This window comes from Anser brachyrhynchus, assembly GCF_964034855.1.
Source record: "Anser brachyrhynchus genome assembly, chromosome: 5".
NCBI lineage: Eukaryota > Metazoa > Chordata > Aves > Anseriformes > Anatidae > Anser > Anser brachyrhynchus.
Genome location: NC_137699.1, coordinates 18870042 through 18895659, shown reverse-complemented (window position 1 = coordinate 18895659; position 25618 = coordinate 18870042). Strand labels below are relative to the sequence as shown.

The 25618-nt window shown below is 37.7% G+C and overlaps 1 protein-coding gene across 1 annotated transcript in view; it reads left to right on the top strand.

Moving 5' to 3' along the window:
• The window catches only part of TPCN2 (two pore segment channel 2), a 31430-nt gene extending 6097 nt beyond the window's left edge, over positions 1-25333 (top strand). The window contains exons 6-25 of the mRNA XM_080594554.1: positions 384-490; positions 1349-1421; positions 4462-4561; positions 4870-4935; positions 5606-5670; positions 8850-8947; positions 9258-9339; positions 10537-10623; positions 11692-11811; positions 12116-12175; positions 12264-12392; positions 13029-13078; positions 14551-14650; positions 15568-15639; positions 18415-18488; positions 18838-18928; positions 19053-19135; positions 20312-20393; positions 22002-22087; positions 22809-25333. Coding sequence (XP_080450680.1) covers positions 384-490; positions 1349-1421; positions 4462-4561; positions 4870-4935; positions 5606-5670; positions 8850-8947; positions 9258-9339; positions 10537-10623; positions 11692-11811; positions 12116-12175; positions 12264-12392; positions 13029-13078; positions 14551-14650; positions 15568-15639; positions 18415-18488; positions 18838-18928; positions 19053-19135; positions 20312-20393; positions 22002-22087; positions 22809-22887 — 1704 coding nt within the window. The 3' untranslated portion in view covers positions 22888-25333. The remainder of the gene's footprint in view (positions 1-383; positions 491-1348; positions 1422-4461; positions 4562-4869; positions 4936-5605; positions 5671-8849; positions 8948-9257; positions 9340-10536; positions 10624-11691; positions 11812-12115; positions 12176-12263; positions 12393-13028; positions 13079-14550; positions 14651-15567; positions 15640-18414; positions 18489-18837; positions 18929-19052; positions 19136-20311; positions 20394-22001; positions 22088-22808) is intronic.
• The last annotated feature ends 285 nt before the right edge of the window (positions 25334-25618 follow it).

Here is a 25618-nt window from a genome sequence, read left to right as displayed (position 1 = left end):
TGTATCTATTTCTATTGAAAATAGCTTGCTCTTGATACCCACTCTTGAAGTGGACCTTGGAAAAAAATAGGAAAATGCTATCTCTCGACCTTCTTGTTATGTAATGTTAAATTGTTTATAATTAATGGTCTGGTGAGGCTACTGAACTTTCAGTGTGTATTTTTAAAGCAATCTATCATTCTTTCAACTTGAGATTTATAAAGTCTCCTTTGTGCCTTTTTTAACATCAGCGGGACAGATTCAGCTTCTGAGCACAGCCTTTTTATGTTACACTGTTGATTTTTGTTGATGTGTATCATTTTTTTGACAAGCCTACATTAGAAATGTTTGTGGTACTAGTCTTATGGGAACTCAAAATCTGATCCATTGTTTTGTTTTTGCAGACTGTGAGAATAAGAAGAATTCTTCGTCCTTTCTTTCTCCTTCAGAATTCTTCAATGATGAAGAAAACATTAAAAAGTATCAACAGCACATTGCCTGAAATGGCAAGGTAGGTGATAGCATAGAAAACATTCTTGCACAGCAAGCATGTTGTTACTGCTGGTATTCTGGGGTGTGACATAAGCAGCTTTCTTCTTGAGGCCCTAGCAAAGTGGTTGGTGAGATCGGGTAGTGATGGATGGAAAGTTGTGGTAACTTCTTGGCCCCTTTAGTCTGTAAAATTTCTCTAGAATGCATGTGATGTGACTCTGTGCGTGACATGTAAGGTCATGAGTGGAGTTTTTTAATTCTGTGTATGGTGTGTACAGCCCTTTTGTAAGAGTTATGGGTACTTGCCTCCCAGTCATGAGTGCCCCACAACAAGATACTTTCTATACTTTTTTTTAGAGCGCTTACTTCAGGTTTTTAATTTCTAAATGGTTTTAGCAAAATATGCGTTAGATCTTATCATTAGAAATGTTGAACTGGAAATGCCATTGGTGAAATGGCAACCAGACAGCATGATGCTTCTTGAGAGAGCTCTTCCTGTTCGCATAGGTTGTGTTACATACAGCTTACAGATCTTGCTGTCCTTGCCTGTTACTTCTCACCCAGGGCATCCTGGAAAGTCAAAGGCCTATGCAAACCAAGGTGTTATATTTATATCCTCTGATCAAAATATGGTTCTAACTTTAGAAAAAAAAAAAAAAGAGATGTTAAACTCTTATTGACCTCACAACTGTTCAATCTAATGCTGTTGTGTCCTGCAGAAGTGTGATTCTTCTGAATCAAAGCTTAGATGATCTGTTATCTCCATGTAGTTTCTTAAAAATATTCTTGTCTTTTTATGTGGCATTTTTTACATTTTTAAGAAGAGATGTTAATAATAAAAATGATATTAATGCCTATGATGTGTTCTTTCCAATAGCGTTGTTCTACTACTAGCTGTTCATCTGTCTCTCTTTACCATGTTTGCCATGCTGCTGTTTGCTCGAACAAAGGTAACCAATTATATTTGTGCGTTGATAGATTTCTGCTTTTTTTCTTACTCATGTTGCTGCATGTCTAGTTTTCTAATCAAACTGGTGAAACTTGTTTCCCCAGGAAAGGTCAATTTACCTCATCAGACTCACTAGGATGAGTTTAAAGTCTGTTTAGAGAGATACAAGGTCTTAATAGTATCCTTGTGTAGTTCTGCTTATGCAAGTGTGCATTAGAAGGCTCTTAGTATAGTGTTAAAATCTCATCATCTTTAGTTAAGATTTTATTTCTCCAGACTTCCCTTTGCTTCTGAAGTGATAACACACTTTACAACTCCACAACTGCAACTTTGCACTTTAGCATATTATTTTATTAGTCTAGCTCTGCTGCTCAGAGCAAGGTTAGGTGGTTCCATACTAAAATGTGGTTGACATCTTTTTTTTTTTATGGTCCCACATATTATTGGTATTGATGCTGTTACCACAGGTGAGAAGTTTCAAGTCTGTTTATACAAGCAGCTTCTTACTACAATTCTCCAATTTGGTCCTTTGAGTTACTTTTTCTGCTTTTGTTGAAAGTGCCTATGCTGTTTTGTGTCCAAAGCCGTTAATCTTGGTGCTTTTTTGTTTGTATGATCACTCACTTTTTTTTTTTTCTTTCCCTATCTAGCTTTTTGCTAAGTTTACTTTCTTCCATGTTTTCATATCTTATCTACAGTACTGGTATCCCTGGTATTGCCTTGGTAGGTTTTTGCCTGTATTTCTCTGATGTTTTGGCTTCTGATCTTTGTTTCTTCCTTTGTCTTTTTTCTCTTCCTGCTTCCCAAAAGCAGATTTGAAATTTTGTGGTTAAAATCACTTTTGTGTGTCAATGCTCTTGGTATGTTCTTTCTCCTAACCTTCCTGTATCTTAATGTATCATACTCAGGTTTCATGTTCCCAATTTTTTAGGGCCTTCCATAAATGTATTTGTATGATCACTAAGACTTGTGCACTTCTTTCAGTAATCTTAGTCCTTTCCTTAATCAGTCTAGCACCTTCATTCCTGCTGCAATTTGCACTTCAGCCTGCCTCTAGTCTTCCTTATGGTCAGGAAATTCTTTAAATTCTTGTTATAGAATATCTGAAATTACAAGCAGAGCTCTATTTTTCCCTTTTTTTTTTTTTTTTGTTGCATTCAGTATCTTTGTATTATCTTTCTATGTCACATCTAATTTCCATTATAAGCTTTCCCAGCAGATGGAAATGTATTTAATATACCCGTATTAGTCAATTTTATACATTTAGGTGAAAAATAACTTAGGGATCTGTTTTTTTTTTTCTTTTTTGATTTTCTAGCTTGATACCCATACAAATTAATTGTATCTAACAAGGCAAAATACTCAAAGGATGTTCTAGAAATACATTCAGTAATGAAATTAATGCCTCTAGATTTCTGTGTTGTTTTGCATATTTCTTATAGTGGTACAGTTTGCCAGTCTTCTCAGCAGATTTTATGTCTGTTTACTCTGTACTACAGGATTCATGTTTGCATTGTTTGTACTCTGCATATTTTTTTTAGCTGTCAGTACTTGTTGGGAAAAAAATATGTGTATTATCCAGGGTCTGCCTCCCAGTGTGTTTTTGATGAAAATCCCTGATGCTATCAGGGCTTCAACAGGTCAGCTGTTGTTTTCCACTGAGCCTCAAAATACTTCTGAAGACTGTAGTCACCAGAGTAATTGCAAATATTTTTTTGGGTGCTGTAGCACTGATCTTGTTGGTTTTTTTTCCAAGATGTTTAAGCTCTGTGTGACGTTTTCACTGATACCATACATAGCATTTTGAATCTTCTCCTAATCTTTTTTCAAGATAGATCAGTTATGTTTTCTGTATGCCTAATAACTCCTGTAATGTGTACTAATTCTGGTAATTGTGTATCGTTTTATGTTGTGTGCTGTTAGTTGTGTACATCTTTTATTTCCTGTAAAATAAGAGAAGATAGGGTGAGGGCTGTCCTTGCACTTGTACTTTAAGTACATCTTCACATACTTTATTGAAGAGGAACCTAAAACTGTGTTCTGTGCAGACCTCGAGCTTACTGTAATCAAACACAATCTGCCACGAATGTAAAGGAATGACTGGAGAAAGGTTTACCCTTACTTTCCGATTAGTGCTAGTAACTTTGTGCAAACAACTAATTTGGAGAATGTTAAAAGTTTTCCATTCAGAATTCAAAGGGAAAGTGGGAGAGACATTTCACGTTTAGTGAGTATGCTAGGAGCTGCAGGTGCTTGAGCATAGCTTGAGCTAGACAAGAGTCTTCTGTAACACAGACGTTAAGGCAGTTCTTCATAACTGAGGAGGCCATGGAGTCACCTGGGTGTTGCTGTCCCTGTTTTGTTTCTATCCTTTCTTATAGACAGGGTTTGTTTCAGTATTGTATCCTCAAATTATGTTATACTTCTGGACACGTCCTGGAGCGTAAAAACAGGAGTCATTTGTTCTCTGTCTATGCTGGGGTACAGCATTGTTTAGCTGGAATAAAAAGCAAGCAGTTTCTAATCTATGTGCAATTCTTATGTGAACTGAGAATGAGTATGGCATTAGTCTGTGTGATTATTTTTTGGGGGGCAGGGAGGGGTTGGAGGTTAAGGGGTGTCATGTTTAGGGAGTCCTAGCTCCAATACCTCCCAGTATTTCTTTCAGGCTAAAATACGATGCTTTATCTATCAGTCAAAGGTGGCTTTATATTCCTGTACTGCCTTCTTGTGACACTATTGTCCTTCCTGTGTCTGAGATGTTAGATGTGACCTCTGTATTGACCCTCCTGTGTCTGTTTCAGCTTGCTGTTTTTCCTTATGCTTTTTATTTACTGTTAATAAGTGAAGTGATTGCACTGTATTCCTACACATTGTCCCAGTTTTTATGCTTGCCTTACGTTTTTTTCACATGGTAGATTTGACTGTGTGCATAATAAATTGATTAGTGAGTGCATATCTTTATTTTTCTTTTCTTGGTAAGACAGTTTTGGTGTGATTCTTCATGTTTCTCTGGTAACAATGAGCATCTCTTTGACTAGGATGGCCAGCAGGATAAGGAATGGGTGGGGTATTTTCGGAATTTGCCCGATTCACTGACATCACTGCTGGTCTTGCTAACTACAGCAAATAATCCTGATGGTAAGCAATCTGTTTTGGAAATAATTCTTGTCTGTATTTTCAGTGAATCATAGCGCATCTTCAGGCTGCTGTAACTGTTCTTTCAGCAGATAGTTCTTAGTACACCCAGAGGAAGGTCCTATAAGATTTTTTGTGCCTTTAGTAGCAGGACTTTTGTATTTCCCGTGGTGTAATTTATATGTATCTATATGCAGCTCTAAAGTCGAGCAATATAAGAGCTTTTACCATTTACCAAAAATTTGAGATGTCTCTGTTTTATTTCTCTCAAGCATAAAATTCATATATATTTTTTGTTAAATCTGATGCAGTAATGATTCCAGCGTATTCTAAGAACCGAGCTTATTCAATCTTCTTCATACTCTTCACTGTATTAGGTAAGTCGCTGCGTGTCTTTGTTAATTTAAATGCACTGTAACTTTGATACTTGTGCATACCAGCTAAAAAGTGTTTTGTTTTTTTCTAGGAGTTTTATCACAAAGTTGTTTTTTTTTGTTGTTCTGTTTTTTATTTTCCTTTCTTCCAGTTACAATGTAGTGTCCTGCAAGATGAATTTCAGGGAAGGCACTTATAAAATGGTTTGGTTTTTCAGTAACATATATATGAGAACAAATACGTGACTTTGTATTTAATGTTAAACTTTATTTTTAGAAAATGAATTGAAGAAAATATTCTTTTGAATTCAGGCCTATGATTTATTATGTATGTTGAAACTTCAGTGCTTACGTGATATGCACTGAAATTTCTTCATTCTTAACGTGGAAAATTTTGTTAAGCTTGTGAGTCTTACATTTATTAATGTGTTTGAAAAATAATAGCTACTTCTGGTTTATGGAGTGTGCTTGAAATGTATCTTTTTGGTGGCTATCCAAGGCTTGTTTGTAGTTGTTTTAGGGGAAAGAAACATTTATATACTGTGCAGTACTTTGTAAAATGTGGAAATGCTTAGGTTTAAATAGTCAGAGACCTAAAATCAGAGAAACGCAATACATCTTGAGAAGCAGAAATGTATTCCAATAAATCTCACTGATTTTTTTCCTTCAATAGGGAACTTATTTCTGATGAACTTGCTTACAGCAATAATATATAACCAGTTTCGAGGATACCTTCTGGTGAGTAAAACATTCCCCACTTCTGTGTTCTCTCACAACCTTAGCACTGTGAAATCCTGAGTATTTATAGTTTTAACTGTGTATGAAGTCAGTATGCCAATCCGGGTTGTAGATACATTTTTAACATACTAAAGGCTCTTTAAATGCATGTGTTTTTACCTGTACGTGCTGTTGTAGCTTGATCATTCTATGAGTAAATCACCTATTAGTATACTTATGTGTGTGTGCTGTAGATGTGCAACTTCAACTATCACAGGAAGAAAAACCAACAATTAGAAAACTGAATGAGGACAATTAAGAAGTAACTTAAACTTGTTCTCTATGTAGAAAACCTGCAGTACTATTTTAATAGCTATTGTTGTAATTCCTATCACTTAATTTCTTTAAGTAGGACAGGATGAGAAGCCTTCAATAAAAACAAATCGCTGATTAAAACACGCCTGCATTTGGTATTTTTACTTCATCCTTACTGCGGGTGGATGTGAAGTTAGAATGGCTGGGGCAGTCTCTTGCTTCTCGGAGGTGGATTCGAGTGTGGAGATTGACTTGTACCAGAGGCAGCTGCCGGTAGGCTGTGTGTAGATACCTGGCCTTTTGAACTAAGGTGTCAGAGGCAACTGGATGTGCACCTAATCTGTTCCTTGTATGTCTGTACAAACCTTAATTTTACTGGGGTACCTGATGTAAGTTGAAATGGTTTTCAAACCACTGCATTACTGTAAGACTTGGATTCTCTGGAGATGTTTACGCAGTAGAAGACAAGGAACTGCTAGCCTTTGTTGCTTAATCTTCCTTCCTTTCTTTTTGTGTTATGAGCTAAAAACAAATTGCTTTCTGGTGTAGTAGTTATTCGTGTTGGTACTCGGCTTACACTCCATGTGATGCCAGAGTCATCAGTGCAGTACTTCACGGTGCTTCTGGAAGATGCCTGATCATACGCAGTGCTTCCCTTTTTGTTTAATAGGAATGTGGTGTGTGGTGTAATGACCTTTTTTTGACCCACGTATCTATATCAGAGAAGTAAAAGGTGACTAAGTAAATGTAGTTGTGCAAAGAACATGAAATCTGTGGTGGTGATTAAACTCGATGCTAAAAGTTTATTTTTTTCTCCTGTATTAACAAGCTGTGTAGTTTGCTTTGCTGCATTATGAGCACCAGTTTAGTCTCCAGCCGGCAGTGTAGTCTGGATTTCCATAGCAGGAAAGGTGTAAGCTGTTTTGTTTTCTGTATGAGATAGAGTAGCTATACAGTCTGGGAGGAATTGTAATGAGCCAAGGCAAGAGTATTTTAGAAAGCAGGGACAACATAAATCAAATCAAAGTTGATTTCTGCTACTTCCAATAAAATGTTCTTGCTCCAGGAGGATGAATTCTGTGGATTTCCTAGTGCTGTTTGAAAGAGATGTAGCTGACTGGAGAGGTGGGTAAGGAAAAGGCTTCATGGGTGCAGCGGGAGATCTCCAGAACTGAGTTTGTGACCAGCAATGAGTATAAAACATGCAAGGTGCACCACAGTTACTTAGCAGTTAATACACATAGTAGATTAATACAATTAACACAGTGCTAGGCTAACTATTAATATGCTTATCACACTGATGGCACGTGACTGAATTTTTGGTCAGGCAGTCATCAGTCAAATAGGGAGCTCTCAGGCTCTGCTCCTCAACAGGCTAAGTCTAGATCTTGCTGAGGTACCATCTTCTGTGTTGGTTTTTGTTGTTGTTGGTTTTTGTTTGTTTGTTTTTTCTTTGGCTTTATAATTTTCAAGGTGATTTTTTTTTTCTCTCAAGTCTTTGGTTACTATTAGTACTTCAGCAGTTTCACTACCTCCATTTTTGTTTTTGTTGTTGTTTTGGTTTTTACTTTCCTGCTGCATATTTCATATAACTTCACAGCCCAACAGCAATATTTTTGGTAAACCTGACTCAAGGTAGTGGCTGTGCTACACAAAAGCACTGGTCTGACAGCTAAACTGCTGGACTATAGCTTAAGGGTAGAATGAACAGCAGTTCCCTGTTACGTGGAATCCACCTTGTCTTTTCTCACGCCTGCTGTTTCCTGTAGGTTTGGTGGGGGGAAACCACCAAACCACCTTGGCTTTGTGTGTGATTCCATGTAAGTTATTTACATACAGACCTATAGTACTTTCCTTCCCTCAGAGGCACAAGGAGTGGAGCTGAGGGCTTGAGGGAAAAGTGAAATAGTAGTTGCTCTAGGTAAAGGTCCAGAGAGAAGGTGAAGTTTGTTGCGTAGTAAGTCATAAACAATGTTACACAGAAGGAATGACCTTCACCCCACTGTGGGAGAGGCATACTTATATGTAATGTGTGCAAAGAATTTTTGTATTTCTCTGTTTTCCTGCTCTACCTGTTTCTTCCCTTTTTTCTCCATTTTCTTCTTTCCCATGGGAGAACATGTCATAATCTGACTCCCCCAAAACTAGTTAGTAGAGATTTTGAAGGTGATTGCAATGAAGAAGCGAAGCACAAAAAAACGTGGATCTGACTTCCTTCTCTTTGGTAGGCTGTCCAACAGTGGCATGAATTTCTGTGAATACTTGAGCTCTACAGTTGCCATTGTCTTCAGAATAAGCAAGTGCCTGTGCAGGCAAGAATTAAAAATAAACCATGACCTGGATGTTTACTTGAACTCTAGAGATTTGTCTGCTTGGTTCCTTCCTTCTCTTTCACAGAGCTCTTGTAAGGAGTGAGAGCTAGAAGGTCTCTTCTGGTCTCTAGTCACGATTTGGGTGGGGATGTCTGTGTGTGCCAGAGGATCGGTATATTATCTGACCACGGGATGTAGAACTGCTAGGGGTGCTGGGTATTCCTGCTGGTCCCCAAGTCCTGCTGATAGGCATGGGCTTTACTGATTTCAGCCTTTGACTCTTAGCAGTATTTCCTTTAAACCGTGGGAGTACCTGTCTGGTTGTACCTGGTATCTGAACAACTAAATATAGTGGCTAATGATGGGGACTTTGTCAGGAGAAGACAGCAAGCAGTTTTTTGACTTCCTGGAAGCAATTTTATTTGAACAGATATGGACTTTTCTGAAGCTTGCCGTGGCTTTTGTCTAAGGACTAGGCAAATAGTTTACAGGTCACATTTATATTATCTAATTGGTTTTCCTTTAAACCAGTGTAAGTAAATTGTCTCCTTTTGTGGTGTGTTTACTGTACAGAAATCAGTTCAGTCCTCCCTCTTCAGGAGACGGCTAGGAATCCGGGCTGCATTTGAAGTACTTTCTTCCCTGAAAGAAGGTCCTGCTAATGCAGAACAGTAAGTGGAGGTTACAGAAACTGTAGTTCACCTTGCAGAAAAAAGCAGGTTTCTGTGCCTCTTGTTTAGTATACTAACTGAGGATCCCTTTTTGAAGAAAATGATACTTTTGCTTATCTTTTTATTTTATTATTGATTCAAGTGAGTATTTATAACCTGTTGTCTGGGACTTTTTATGGGGTCTGTTTCCTTTTTATTTCTGTGTTTCCAAAAATAAATAAATAAAAAAAATAAAACAACCATCTGCCATCAAGATAGCTATCTGTTTCGGGGCCCATCCTCTAAGTACATCCTGTCTTCTTTTAAATAGGTCGTACGTCAGTGTTGGGGCCTTGCTTCAAGTGCTGCAGAAAGTTGAAATGGATTCTCGCTGCAAGCAAGCAATCATGAGGGTAGGAGTTTTAAATCTTTGGTGGCTAGGAAACATCTGATGGGACAGCTGTGGAAACTGAAATGCTTCTGATCTCAGAACTGATCTAGGAGCAGTAGCTTTCAGCTCAGCTGCTTGTATGCTGCTTTCTTTAGGCAAAGACCAACACACAAACAGACACTGAGCTGTGCCTCTGCTCATTATCTTAGAGACAGTTTTTGTTCCAATGATTTCACCTCAGTATTGCTGCTACTTTGGTTACTGTAAAGAGGAAGGCATCCGCCTGTAGGTGGTGTAAGGTAATGAAGACTTTCTTTGTTTTACAAAGCCAACTTTTGTTTTACAAAGCCATAGTTGTCCGAGGACAGAGAAATTGTCTCTGACAGGAGATAGAAGTTGCAGGAGTTAACAGTATGGTATGAGGGTGTTATCCAAAAGTAATGTTGCTTTTTAAGAACAAAATTGCAGCGGGTTTTGGAAGTACATACGGTATGAACTTCTGCCAAGAGAAAGTGATAGTTAAGAGCTGATGGTAATAACGTGCCAGCAGCTGGTTGGCTCCAGTCTGAAGGTTGGAAGTGGAATGAGGAAGTGTATGTGTGTTGCTTCCCATTGTTGTCTGGGATAGGGGTTGTATAAACAGAGTAGTCTGCAAATAAACACCATGCTCTCTACTTATGTCAAGCTGTCCATTGCATTATTTAAGTATGCAAATCCAAGTTTTAGTTCTGGTTAGTGGTGTTTTTTTCTCTTTTGTTGCTGTGTGTACTGTAGTTGCAGTTAGCATTTAGCGTGCTAGGGAAGGGTCTTCATCACGTTACAATTTGTAAAATAATTACATCTTTCCAGGTGATCACTTCTGCAAAAAAGTGATAACTAACATACTTTCGTTCTTGGGATCTCTGCAGAACAGCAGTACTAGATGAGACTAAAACAGCAGTACTAGATGAGACTAAAAATCCAAGTATGTCATTAGAGCATGCTCCTTCTTAAGAAGCTTGTGATCCCAGAGAGGGAAAACAGAAAGGGTGAAACAAATCCCACAGTCATTTGGCAGGTTAGCATTAAAACAAAGGATATCGAAGCTCGCTCTAATACCTTGTGGTGCAGGTTGTATTACAGCTGTATTCCTAGGCTTTTGAGATAGTCTGAGAGGGCTCGTGTGTTCTGAAGATGCATCGAATGCAGGTGTTGATCTGACTTTCTCTTTCATGTTAAGTCACTCAAAATATGGTCCGGTGACCAGCTGTCTGCTGCCCAGTTCCAGAAGCTCTTTGAAGAACTAGACAAAGATGCCATTAAGCAAGTATGTACCTTACAATTATTTATTAAGTGCCAAAAGTGATCATGGTTTTGAACAAAAATAAGTGATAGTATTATGCTAAGTGTAGAATTAAATACATTTTACGGTTCCCTGAACACAGGGAATGATCAGGTGTCATTGATTTTAAGTTGTTGGTAGATTGCTCTTACAGTCACAAATGGCATTGCTTTGGGGAGCTTTTGCGGCATTAGTTTGGGATTGCCAGGTAGTGTTAAATATATGAAATGCCTGGTTGTTTTCACAGCATTTTTAACCTTCTTGGGCAGACAAAATAAGTGAGGGCTGTATTTGTTTTTGTTTAGTAGGAAGGTTAATTGTGATGGAATGAGGAAGAGGAGTTAAGCTTCCAGCATAGACTTTCTGAAGGAAGTGCTCTTGAGAAGCATGTATGTCTGTAGTAAATCCTTTTTTGATGAAATGCAAGGGATTTGTCATGTCATGACAGCCCTATACTAAAACAATGCATCTCCACCATATGTTAGTGTTCGCAGAGTAACAAATAGATTCAAAGACTTTTCTCCAGACTGTGAAAGAAGGATGAAATATAGACTTCAGCTGAAGTCCCTCTTCAGCTGAAGATGGTCAGAAAGAAGTCTTCTCCCCTTGGCGGGCAGGGAGATGGTGTGGGTGGAGAGATGAACTTTGTAAGGGTTAAGAAATGTTATTTTCTATATTTACATGGAACTAAGACTTTTGAATCTCTTAAGGGAGACAAATGTTGGGAGAGGTAGAAGAAATGTATACGTTAGTAGCCTGGTGGTTAGTTTACCTGCTTGAGGCACTGAAGAGGTTGGATTACCTTCCTTCTTTGCCTTGTATTGTCTTGTATTGTGCCATAATCACCAACCCATTTGCAATTCAGAACAATCTCTTGCTGATAGCTAGAGCTTGAAAGCACCTTCCTATTTAAATGTAGTTAAAATTATCGTGTGCCTTGCAAAGTTTTGCTTTGAAAAAGTCTGTTTCTTAAATCAGATTTTTTTTCCTGCATCATTATTAAAATGCTTACATTTTGCATATCAGAAAATCCTTTTGTGTTTGTCTTTTCAGCATCCTCCCAGTCCAGAGTACCAATCCCATTTTATGCAGAAAGTGCAGTTTGCCTTTGGCCATCCTTACTTTGGCTACTTGGGGAATGTTGTAGCCCTTGCAAACATTGTTTCTATCTGCGTAAGTAAGATTTTTCTCTTTTTCCTGCTGAAAAATTCAGTTCTGTCTTTGTTCTTTTAGTCTCTATTGTGATAACCACTTTCTGCGGTAGGTATCTGTGTTTTGCATGCTTTAATTATGTAAAGTCTTAGGAGAGAATACTCTTGGTTAAGGATTATATTCTGGCCTGCAGTTAAGGAATATATTCTGAGCTGCTTGAAAAGATCTGTGTAAAGTATAAAGGAACATCCTGTTCTTGTGCTAAAAAATCTGCTTTGTGCAGCAGTAAAGCAGTGGATTCATAAAAGATTCCTTGTTTTTTAAGGTGGTTTTGGTGATGGATGCAGATAAGCAGCCTTCCGAAAGAGATGACTTCTTCTTGGGGGTAAGATGTGACAGTATTCCTATGGTTTTTGCTGTTCTCTGATGCATTTAATTCTAATAATTTTTATTATTTGGGGGTGGTGGTGAAGGCTATCAACTGCTTCTTCATCCTATACTATCTGCTGGAAATGTTGCTGAAAATCTTGGCGATGGGCTTGAAAAGATACTTATCGTACCCGAGCAATAGGTTTGATGGACTTCTGACTGCAATTTTGCTGGTAAGATATTTTTTTTTGGTTGGTTGATTGTTTTTGTTTTCAACTTCTGTATTCCTGGATTTGGTGTCTAAGATGATGAGGAGGTGCAAGAGCTAGTAGAATTGTTCTTTATTCAGCACTGTTTAATGTGCTGAGTTAAACAGCTTGAGCCAGTATTGTGGTTTTCATTGGCATTAAAGTTTTGGTAGTGAGTGGTGCTCTTCGTGTCCCTTTTTTGGAGGTAGGTTTTTTGAAATTGATGGAAAAGTTAAGATTTCTTGTTAATTATCCTTTTTAATGTTATGTGGAAACATTCAGCTCTTAGAGTTATCACATGAGGAACTCTGTTATGTAGCTAAACATCACTTTTCAATAAAAAAAGTGGAAGAAGGTTATTACTGTTTGGTAAAGGCCTGAAACCTTTGACGAGGTCAAATTCACTGTTAGTGTAATTCATTCAATATCCTTGTATGTATCAACACTGGATTACTTTGGGGGAATTTCTAGTCAAAAATATGTCAATTTCAGAGCTTAAAACTGTGTCAAATTAGTGTCTTAAAGCTCTCAAAAATGTTTCCTGTCAAGAAATGTAATTTTTAAAACTTAGAATTACAAAGTTAAACAGTTTTGACTTTTCTTCCCTCCTCCTATCTAAAGGTCTTGGAGATTGCAACTTTTGCAGAGTATGGATTTCCTCATCCTGGTTGGTATGTAATCTCCTTGAACTGTTGCAATTTCTTGGGAGTTTAGGGTGGGTCAGGGGAATGCACACACACATTCATGCACACTTATGGTGTAATTGTCCGTAAGTTTCCAAACCTAGTAGAAGTTCTTGCTATTAAAATCACCAAAGGCTAGGCAAAATGGATAGGTGAAAGAAAATTATTTTATCTTTTCATAAATCTTTAGAGTTTTACTTCTGTGTTTTGAGAGAAGGATGTGTTTGTGTTACTTGTAATCTGATCTAAAATAATATCTTAGCAGACCTATGCTTTTGAAAGGTGCAGGAAGAGGAATTTGATACAACATACACAACCAGCTACTAACCTCACGTATTTCAATATCAGACTGTCCGTAAGCCCAATTATATGAACTGCTAAACAACTAGCAAATCCCCTTTTACCCTGTAGATCAAAGACTGAGTTTTATTTCATTCTGTAAAGTTTAGTAGGCAGAATCCCATAGATTTTTAAACTATTTATCTGTACTAGAAATAAAATAGCAAGTAAAAGTATCTTGATTTTCCTAAGTTCAAACAGTTCTTGGATTATTATCTTAACCTTTATTCACCATCAAAGCCACAAAAGTAATTGTTTCTACTTTAAAATTCATGAACTGCAGACACACCAGAAGAGGAAAGCAAAGGACTTTTGGAGGACTTTGTGAATCTTACTTTTAGGGGCGGGAGTTAAAACACATTTTGATACTTTCTCTTCATACAAGCTCACTCCTGAAATGCTGATTCTCCCTAATTTTTCAGGATATTTGTTATATTGTAAATTAAGATAACTTCTTTCATTACACTAGTTCTCTATAAAGAGACCAGGTGAAGTAACAACTAACAGTGAGTTTATTGTTGAACATTGTTTTTTCCCATCACTCAAAAGCATTGCCGTAGGGATGTTAATTGCTAACAATTTAATATCATTGACTCCCATTGTCCTCATGGTTGATAAGTGCTTCCTTATATCTAGTGTGAGCTGCCCTTGTTTCAGCATAGGCCTATTATCCCTTGCCCTCTTACTGTGCACCGTTGAACAGCCTTTCTTCTGTCTTCTTGGGGACCTCTCTGTACATAATAGAAGGATGTCACTAGATTGCCCTGAAGCAGTCTTTTCTCAGGCTGAGCAAGCCTAGTTTCTGAAACTATAGTGGCTGGGCTGGTACACCAGCCCTTGACCATATATTGTTGGCCCTCTGCTGATCTAGTTGTAGTTTATCTCTTTCTTGTACTGGTGATCCCAAAACTGGGTGCAGTGTTCGAGTCAGTCATAGGTTGTAAAAAGTGTTTATATGAGGAAATAAAATTCTTCTTTTTTTTCCAAAACAAATTTTAATATGGCACAGATATTAAGCAGAAGTTGTGGGGAATTTGCAATTATTTGTAGCTAAGAAGCTTTAACTGTCTTTCTGTCATGAGCTGTTTCTCTGATTTATTATTTTCTTCCATCTTTCCTAGGAGACCTGAGTTCATGGGCTTGTTATCGCTGTGGGATATGGTTCGATTGGTGAACATGCTAATCGTTTTCAGGTTCCTGCGGATCATTCCTAATATGAAGGTGTTTGCTTATTCCTCCACACTTCTGATATCTTTGTTAGTCAAATTATAAATTTTATTAAAGCCTGTCGTAATGTTGTGTACTGGCTTGCAATTCTTTCCCACCTGAGTAGGCACAGCACCTCACAAACTCTCTTTAGGTTGTTTTCTCCGTTGAGAAAATTGCCAGGGAAGTTCCGTTGATGTCATTGCAGTTGATGTTAGTATTCTAAAGTGGGCAGAGAAACATATCCAGAAATACTTGCATAACTTATGTAAGGCTTCAGTCTGAACTAGGTGACTGGATGTGTGAAGTCCTTGAAGAACTTTGTACTCAGGAAGTGAAGGGCTTGCTCTCACTAGATACTGCCAGACAGTTTAGTTCTGTAAAGGGTTTTTTGGAATTAATCCCTTTTTCACTTTCTAGTTATGCGTATTTACACCAGAGTACCTATTCTTGAATCTGAAATCAGTTGAAGTTGTTTGACTGTTTGTTATAATCCCATGCTTAGACTTGCTTGAACACCAAGTCCAAATTGACATCAGGAGTAGGACTTGTATCTTAATAAATATCTACCTGGTGTAATTTCTGTGGAAAGTGTAAAATAGACATGCTTCCTTTTCAATCCATATCAATCACCCTGAAGTTGTAGGGGCACTTAAGATCATTATTTTGCCTGTTCTGATCTTTATATATAGCCCTTTAGGTCATGGGAGCCTAATTGTACCTAAAAGTTAGCATGATGGCTGCATATGAAAAAGAGTATGGCACTGTTCATTTTAAGTATCTCATGCAGATATCACTATATAAAAGATTATCCTCATTTAGACGTATCTTCCTTTCCTGATCAGTATTTGTTTGTCCTTTTAGTAAAGATAATTTGATACAGATTGTAAGTGTGGTGAATGTAATGCATATCAAATTCTGCTTTGTTTTAGTTCATGGCTTTGGTTGTTACTACATTGCTGGATCTGGTAAAAAACTTGAGAGCCTTTGCAGGAATCCTTGTGGTAAGTCATAAAGCAGGACTGATGAACACATACCACTTACTGTACCGCTGCCTGTAAGAAAGGAAGTGACAAAGTAAACCAGGGTCCTTGGATGACAATTTCCATGAACCGTAATATTTCACCATCATCAACTAATTCTCTAGAGCATGTCCGGCAAAGCCGTAACAAACTACTGTTTTGTTATGGCCAGCATGTGGTGACTGTGCCTTAATTACCGGTTTCCTCTAGGAGTACCTTTAAAAGGTTATTGAAACTTCTCTAAAATACTTGTCTCGGGCTGGAAATTTTGCTTTCAAAGAAAAACTCATCTGTTTCTAAAGTGGCCTCTCTTTCCTTACCCTCGCTTGCTTATGTTAAATTAAATAGCAAAACAACTTTATAATTGTTCTCAGTTGAGTTCTCAACTTTGTAATTGTTCTCAGTTGAGAAAGTCTTAAGATGGCTGGCATGTTTGGACGTGATGTTTTGTGAAAGTCCCTGCCATCATGTTCAAAGTGTGTTGGATGTGTACAACATAGTCTGTAAACGGATGATTCAAGGATGTATCACAGTGTGTGATGCTGATTACATAAAGTCTACATTTCCTAACTCTTGAGTTTCTGGATTTGCAGCTGTGTCTTCCTGACAGAGCAAATGAGTGGGTGTCTTTATTTCATGTTGTTTTTATTTTTTAAAATACCTTAATTTGAAATAATGGTTAAAGAGCAAGGCTTTGCTGTGTATTAGGTGTTTTCTGAGAAGTTATTCTAGTATATCAAAACAAGAACTGACTTAGCATGCAATTTATCCAGAATATCTGGGTTTTGTCCTTACTAATCTCTGCTTGTATCTGTAGGGGAGGGACCTTAAATTGTGGCCTGGAGAGGTTTATGTTGCAATTTGAAATAAAAACGTTGGCTTGTGCAAAGATAAATCGGTAACAAACTTAGTTCTGCTTTGCAAGTCATACATGCTGTTGGGAGCTACTCTTAATACTGAGAATTACTTTGGGAGTGCACAAACCAAGACATTAGCTTTTACAGGTGAAAGTAGGAGTCTCTTTGGGTTCTTAGGGGCCTAAATACCAGTCTTGCATATGATAGGACTATCTTCAGTGTAATGAGAAACTTTTGACAATTATTGAATTGTTGGAAATAAATAAATTACCAGGTCTTCCCAAAGCCACTGTAGAAAATGCTGCTCTGCCTTGTGGTTGCTCAATGTAATGAGCTGCCTGTACTCTCGGTAATTTTGCAATTTCTTGGTGAAATGGGTACACCACGCTAAAGGAGTGCACATTTGCTTGTCACCCCTGTCACAGGCTGCTAGGGTTGCTTGGTGGCTAGGTTGGGGAGGCAGCGATTGATATTTGCTGCTGCTGAATGTGACAGAGCCCATATGTCAGAGCCCTGGGAGACAGCGTTCATCAGGTGAGCTCCCTTGTGCTTTACAGTAGGACCCCAAAGCTGTGCTGCTACTGGCGTGGCTGTACCTGAACTACAGAATTCTGCTGGAGGCTCCCTGTTGTCCTGACAGACATAGCTAAGATGGCAGGAGCCTGCAGTAATGGGCTTCAGTTTTGTTTTAGACATGATGCTTTAGTGTTTCAGTATGGTATCCCTACTCATGCATGTAAGATATAATGCTCATGAAGTGTCTGCTGTGGATTGTCCTTTGGGCCGGGAGCGTCAACTGTAGTTTTGCACCAATTGTGAGACAACTCTGCAACAGTGTTTGCCACTTCCATTAATTTAACTTGCTTTTACTTAAGGCTGAGTAGAAGCTGTCACTGAGCCTTCTACCATAGTCAAGTCCGACTCCGTTACCTGCTGATGCAAAAGATCTTTCCGAATTTTAGCCTTGAACATATGCTGATAAAGTAATATAGCTTGTTAGCTAATATGTTAGGCAGTACATCAGTTTAGAGGTAATATCTTTATCATAGAATAAAATCGACTTTATTGCAAGGGCAGATGCCCCATCTCCTGGCAGGTTGTGGAACGGCAGCTTCAACTTACTCCAGTAGCATTTAAAATGCTGGGTGGGATTCACAGATCAGAGCAGTCCCTTCCTTCCTTCCCAGACCTTCTTTTGGGGCTGTCTTCTAGCAAAATACAGAAAAGTGACTAATGACACTTCAGTTTCATCAAACACTCATCTTGTCTCAGGCTGTCCTAGAACAAATGGTTCCTTACTCAGAGGACTATAGGTTATTTCTAGAACAAGCTTTTTAGGTCATTTTGCAAATTTTAATAGCACGTAACTGCAGAAGGCTGTGAAAACTTTCTTTTTAAAAAGAGGTTTGTGTTTTCCTAACAAGTAAAAGACTGCAGTTCCAAAATCATTTTATTATGAAACCTTGGCGTATAGATTAATATAACATTTTAGAAGAAGTTGCTGATGTAATACTGGCTTATTTTTGTCCTTATGTTAGGTTTTGTAAAAGCTGATTTTCAATGAATCTAACAGAAAGCTCCCCAAATACTTAGATTATTCCTTGTATTTATAGGTACTGTTTTTCTTTGTTTTGTTTTGTTTTCTGACAGATCATAAATGAAATTGTTGCAATGCATTTTAACAAAGGAAAGTTAAATAGAATATTAAAAAGAGCAAGCAATTAAAAAGAAAAAAAAAGCCCAAACCTATTGAAGTTAAAATACTTCTTAATGTCTGGACATTGATCGTGACCAGAGTCTTTTACTTGTGGTACTAAGGTGAATTCCATGTTTAATTGCATTGTTTGCCTATTTAGTGACAGAAATATTCAAAACTAATACTTAAATATATTCCTTCCAGGTGGTTTTCTATGCATTTGCTATAACTGGCATAATGCTATTTAAAGGTGCTGTGGTTCCTATGGGAAATGTCAGGTAAGCATCACTATTCAGAAAGTAGTACTGTGATTTTCAAAGGCATCTGCAACTCTGTACCTCTGGGCTATTTGTGTTTGTTTTTTCTTTTTGTTCTTGAAGCTGCCCTTAATTTAATTTTCAGTCACACAAACTTTTTCATCTGCTACTCTTTCAGTTTTTTTTCTTGGTGTATTGGAATTGCCAGTGTGCTTATCTATAGCTCAAAATTTTAACCTGCTGTAGCTTTAATACTTTAATGATTTCCTGTGTTTTCTGTGCACATGAGATACTTAACGTTAATCACAGGAATCTTGTTTTTTTGAAGTATGTAGAAAGCTATGCTCATATCAGACCAATTCTCTTGCAGTGTTGTCAATACAACATATAATAATGGCACTCTGCAGTGTGGGACCTATGAACAGCTGGAATATTGGCCGAACAACTTTGATGACTTTGCTGTGAGTCTGATCATAGATGGAATCCAGACCTCTTTGCCTCCATACCTGTCCCTTTCCCTCATTTTCTGAGGCTTTTTAGCGTGTGAAGTAGCAACTCAATTTCTGTTTTACTCGTGTTATTCAGGCAGCAGTGGTGACCCTCTGGGATGTGATGGTAGTGAACAACTGGCAAGTCTTTTTGGAAGCGTTCTCAAGATACTCAACTCCGTAAGTAGCAGTAATAATACCAATATGGAGCCATGTAAATCTAGCTTATAAATTAAATGAACAAGAATTATACATGTAGTACAATTCCTAGAAGCTAATAAGAGGCATGCAGCTAACCTTTCTTTTCTTTCTAAATACAATTTCTTTTCTTTCTAAATATCATTTAGAAGGTATTGGAAACTGGTTTGATAGCTGTCTTGCTCCAAAAAAGCGTGAATTGCTTAAGCATGAATTTCTTAAGTGTGAATTTTAAGCAGGTTTGCAACATGCATTAGGTAGGTGGGTGGCTCTCACTGTAGAGCCAGTCTCAGAGAAGAGATGTAAGTGAATCACTGTGAGATGTTCTGGGTTGCTTCTGTATTCTCCCTGGGAGTAAATAATGTTTAGTAGACTTAGAATCTTGGGCATATCTTTCATTTGCATTGCATTGTTTTATGGGAATGTTTGAATTAACTGGATAGGCTCTGAGTTAAGCTGTTTCACTGATGCTTAGCTGGTGAAATCTTAATGCAGTAAACCTGGGAAATTTGATTTCTGTGGGGTCCTGATTTCATGATTTCCACATCTTGAGTCTAGCAGTTTGAATCAAACAGAAGGAAATGGTTCTTCACCCAGCGTGTAGTTAAGGTGTGGAATTCAACAGGCTGTTGTCTGTGATAAATGTTTAATATGCTCTGGTAAAGACTGGACAAGTTGTGAAAGAAATCCTTTGGGATCTGCAATGAATGGAAGCTACCTCTAGCTCAAGAAATCTCTGAACTGCAAATGGTTGGAGATCAGGAGAGCTCTGAGCGGGTAGCCTTGTAAATACCTAGTCATGTTCTTGAACTCTTTTCATGTGCTTTCACTTCAGACCACTCAAAGGCCACTAGCCTAGATGGATCTTCTTCTGTGATCCAGAACAACTTCTCCTAGGCTGTTTTTCTGTCCCTTCAGGGTTTGTTTAGGTATCTTAAGTGGGTGGAGAAAATCAGTTTGGAGAAATCTGTTTGCTTTTAACTTAATGAAAGGCTAAGATTATTACTTTTCATTAGTAATAGTTTAAAATCTCTTTTTACATTAGGAAAGTAGTAGTATTACCTTTCAAGGAAAACTGTGATTTAATTTCTTCAGTCACTTCCAGGCTGAGGTTATTTGCTGCCTACTTTACTTATTGTCTGTTAATCTGATCTGCAGGTGGGCAAAGATCTATTTTGTAGCCTGGTGGTTGATCTCATCTGTCATCTGGGTTAATCTCTTCGTAGCTTTACTTCTAGAGGTAAGAAAGTGCGTTTATTTGGTGTTGGATCCTGATAGCAGGTTCTGGTCTGTACGGGAAACAGAAAGAACCCAGGAAACTTTCTGGGAAATGCAGGTTGGTTTTGCATGTTTGCTTAATCTTCTTCCCCATCTCCTTCTCTCAGATGTTGAAGAAGCATTTTCTTTTTCCGAGACAATTGTGTATTTTTTTTTTAACTTTGTCACAAATCTGGTTGCATTTCACTGGGTGTGTACGTTTTTTGTTATAGCTAACTCACCGCAAAGATGTGTTGTGATATTTTTAAATTTTAAAAATTTAAAATTTTAAAATCACATTTGTAGAAATGCTTCTCTTGTACTTTAATATTATTAGTATTTTAGCATTTAACTTCCAAGCTGCAAATATTTTTTGCATTTGATTTGTCAGCAAATGAAACTATTTAATCTTAATATTTTTGTTTTATTTGGTGGTCCTGTGTCTCTTCCCACCTCCCAGTTTGGATTATTACCCAGTTCCACACTAGAACACTGGAACTGATTATTTGTTTTGAAGAGATAGTTGTCTATTGCTTTTTAAAGAAGTCATGGAAATGTAGGTACCTAGCTAATACCATGAAGAACATGTAGTTCTGTTGGTCTCTTGTGTATCTGTACTTCTCTGAAAGTTTGTCTTTTGAGCTTTTTGATGGTGAAGGCAACAAAGGAACATTAATCATAGCCATCTAATCCATATTACTCATGTAATCCTTGCATAAGTAATGGAAGAAATTGAACGTCTTTAGAGGGCGCTTCACCCCATCTTAAAACTAATGATAATTTCTCTTTTGGAGATGTGGTGGATGTTGTGGTTTTTGTTGTTGCTTTTTGATTGCATAGAGAACTAAAATATATTGCTTTATGCGGAATGGTAACCAGATCAATTTAGGTGAGATGGGTCTCATGTGAAGCCTCTATCTTACCCCTGGGCATGCTAGGAAAGACTTCCAGTTCTGACAGGAGGCCAGTCCTGTGAAGTTTTCTGTATGCTTGCTTCTGAAGGGCTCCGGATGGAGTTTGCTGTAAGAGAGAAGTTTTAGCAAACTGGAACCAGAGAGAAGGATATTACTAGGATATCACTGTTTTTTTTGTCTTTTTTTCTCTGTTACCCCTAAGCTGTCTGTCTGCTCGTAGGTATTGATTCATACAATTAAAAGTGGATAGGGGAGGATGAAAAAAACTGAAGCTGAGTTTTATGACTCCTGGACTAAGAGTATGTTTATATTGTATTTTGTTTTTTTTTGGCTTTTTTGTTTTTTTAGAGGAAAAACTTTAAAGCAAGTGAACTCTTGTGGGTAGTTCACACAGTTATCCTGGGGAGGCAGTCCTTGCTAGGCAGAGAAGGCAGCAGGGTTATTTTTAGTTCTACTGTTCTTTCAGTGTGATGAGGAAGTTATTCCATTCCTGAACAACAAATTCGAACAGTGACCCACAGTCAATAAATATGCTATTGACTAAATGAATTACTGCTCTGCCACTGTTTAAAGCAGTCCCTCTCCCCACCTCCCAGTGTACTGATCTGACATAACCTCTTTACTGATGTAATTAGAAGTAGCCTTTAATTTTTCTTTCTGTCTCTTTTATGTTCCAGAACTTTATCCACAAGTGGGACCGTCGCTGTCATCGGGAGTCTCTCTCAGATATTGAATACCAGAGGACAGTTGAACTAATGTTCAGGTGAGTTAAACTAGGCTCGATAATCTACTTAGCATGGTTTTTTGTTTGTTCATCTCTTAGCGTGCTGGTTGCAAAAGGGTAAAATGCTTGTCTCTTATTTCCTCTGTCAGAAGCAAACTGTTTCATCTGTTACCTTGGAGAAACTCAGCATGTGCTTTGGTTAGGCTTCCTTTAAGCTGACTTGTTATCCTTAACCTTTATATGCTTCCTGCCAATAGCATCATGGGTGAAGAGGTGTTGGAAGTGTGTGTGTGTGGAGGGAGCTGTGCTGAGAGGTAGAAGAAAAGGGAAGATGAGGAAAGTGATGCAAATTCTTGGCTTATTATGAAATTGTGGGTGGTGAGTTGATAGTTGATGATCAAGCACACGTAGAACTTCTGGTGCACATTGGATATTCAATAGTAGCATTGGGAACATGTTCTCATTGGGGAGATCTTTCAGGAAAACAAATTTACTGACCTTCAGTTGTATTGTACTGTGTGCAGGAAATTGTTTCCCTGCTCCTTATGGGAAAACAGCTGCTGGTTTCCATGACACATCTGCAAAGGATGGATCACTTGCAAGTAGATGCATCTTTAGGGAGCATCAACTTTATTGTAATTTTAATTCCTCATTTCAAGAATGAAATGAGCACATGCTGCATCTCAATGTGTGCATTGCAAAAACAAATGCTGAGAACTTCCCTTTGCTGTCCCTAACAACTCGTGCTTTTTCTTTGTAGAGATGTTTTGGAAGAACCTACAGAAGAGGAGCTGATGGAAAAACTGCACCAGCATCCACACCTGCACTTATGTAGGTGAATGGTGGGAAGGACTGATTTATTTAGACCTCTGTTTTCTTGAGGTTGTCAGCTGGAAGAAACTGGATGGATTTTCTGTGAGGTGCTGTTAGGAGAGGCTTGCAGGACAGTATGTAAGGTTTTGCTTGGTAATTCTTTGCAGAAAGAATTTTTTTTATTGTTGGTTAGTATCTTTTTTTAAAAAAAAGATATTTGAATCTTTGCTATTTTGACTTGGTTTTAAGTTGCAATTTTAGAGGAATATTGCAGCTATTATTTTTATAAACTGTTAGTACCTGAAAATTTTATTTTCTTTTTTAAGATGGTAAAGTGTTAAAATGACAGTGCACTTTAAAACATGAACTTTGTAACCACTAAGCCTGCTACTTTGAAAAGCACAAGAAAATGGAGCTGCCTTTTATGGTAGAGGATTGTGGGGGGAGGGCTGTGCCCTGCAATTCAGGAATGGATTAGGCAGGGCCAAAACAAAATCCTTCACCTTTCCATAGAGAGACTGAAACACTATTTTTCTGAAATGTGACACAAACCTATCTTTCTAAATTTACAGGAGTTAATCACTTTAGAACACAAATTCACTTTATATAATCACAGGGAGTGTTTACTTCAAACCTCTTTCTTTGTTTTTGATCTAGGGCTCATACTAGTTGCACCATGCTGGTAACTTTGAGCATTTGTGGTTTTCAATGTGATAAAACCCAGCTCTACTTTAGAGTAGATATTCTCTCATGTTGCTTTTTAGTGAACTCTTCCTTTATCTTCCTTCCAAGCCCTGTTCTACACTGTATCACGTTCCATGAAAAAGCTGAGGGGAATGAACTTTGGCCAGAAGGTAGCATCACAATCACTGCAAGTCTCCCACTTAAAGGGAGGGCAAAAAAAAAAAAGGCTCAATGGGATAATCAAAGCTCTCAGCAGTTCAGTTTTTTGAGTCTAGGGAATTGAAAGTGCTCAGCCAGTGTTGCAATATCATGTTCTTTTATGGCTTTGTGGCCACATGCTATATACCTGAGTGGTACTTTTTGTGTAAATAACTTTATCAACAAATCTAAATTTGAGAAATAACAGTAAGTTATGTCTGCATGCTTTTCATTAGCCCTTAGTATTCCTCTAAAAAAGGTGTTTGTTTGAATCTTTGTCACTTAACTAGGAAATCACTATGAAGAACATATTCAATTCCAACTAAAATTACTATATGTGAAAATGAAACTACTCTTTGGGGCACTGAATTTTCACTGAGACACTTGTCACTAAAATAGACATTGCCGTGATTCTCCGCACTGACAAAGGCGTGGGGAAGGTAAATGACAATATAGCTCATTATAAATTTATGAATTACCTGGTCTTTTTTAGGTAACAAAACATTTTAGGAAAGTGCCAAGCTCCATCCTGTTTACTTTTTCCCTCTCTTGCTTTCCCTCTCTTGTTTTGTTATTAGTTTTTTCTTAGTTTCCTCTCCCTAATGCAGGAAACAATCTGGGATAAAGGTGCAGTTGAGCTCAAAAGCATATTTCTGCATTGCTGTCTCACTGTTTAGAAGGTATGTGGTGGTTCTTGTGTTTCTTTATCTGCTACTAATTTTCCTTGTGCTTTGGAACAAAGTACGTGTCTTGTAGTTTGCGTATGTGTAGCACAAATCTGAACTGAACACTGAGACACTCAGCCATCTTTCTATACTTCTGTAATCTTGCATCTGTAGCCATGCTCTTGTTTTGTGTTCACTCTCTTTTCTCTGATTTGTAATCCACTCAGTAACCCAGTTGCACAGGTTTCAGTGGCATTACCATGTTTATTTTCTGCCATGAGCTTAGAACACACATCATAGCAAGTAGATAAAAGTATCAGCACACTTCTATATTATTTCAGGATAGTTTCTGCATCTTTTAGCTTCATTTAATCATAAAACACCAATTTATTGGCACTGTTAATGGAATTCAAATACTCTGTTTACCTTTTCACTCTTCTTTTTTTTTTTTTTGTCTTCCACTTTTCTAAGTACTTTGAGAAGCCACTTTGCCTTGTCAGAAAGTAAGTAGGTGGCCAGTTCCTGACTGTCTGCAAGCTTTTTTTTTTTCTTTTTTCTGTCTCTTAAGCTTTTTCTTTGACCATTACATTTTACATTCCAATACAGTCTACCAAAGCAACATGACTTGGTGTGGATTTATCAAAAACATCATAACTGTCTCCACTATGCAGTTTTCACATCTGGACAAAAGGGAATAGTCTTAGTCTTGTTCTTGTTTCACTTGTGTGTAATAGATGGGAAATGTAACTAGAAGTTAATATAAAATTGTGGTATCTAAAGGCAGTTGTACTGGAAGATGTAAATAGCTGCAAGTCTTGCACAAAAATTGTATAAATCATGAAAGTGAATGTATGTAACTGGGTAAAATTTGAGGTTTGTATTATTAAAAAAGAAGTTTCTTTTTAAAATATGAAAATAATTGAGGTGTTCTAGTGATTCCTGTGTTGGTTTTTTATTACTTTATTTTTTTTCCTCACCTCTCTCTGCTACTGATTTATCTTGTGTTCGGTACCTGTTATCATTTTTAGTTGAAGGTTGGGCTTGTGAAAGAGATTACATGCAGGTGGGACACAACTGCTTGATTTCAAAATGCAGAACCTAAAATATGCTGCTCAGTTATCTCCACTTCTAGAGGCATGTGGTGTCATCTGTAGGTACCTGAGATGTTTAGTTTTTAAGATGAAACTTCTCTGGAACTGAGTGAGGGTGT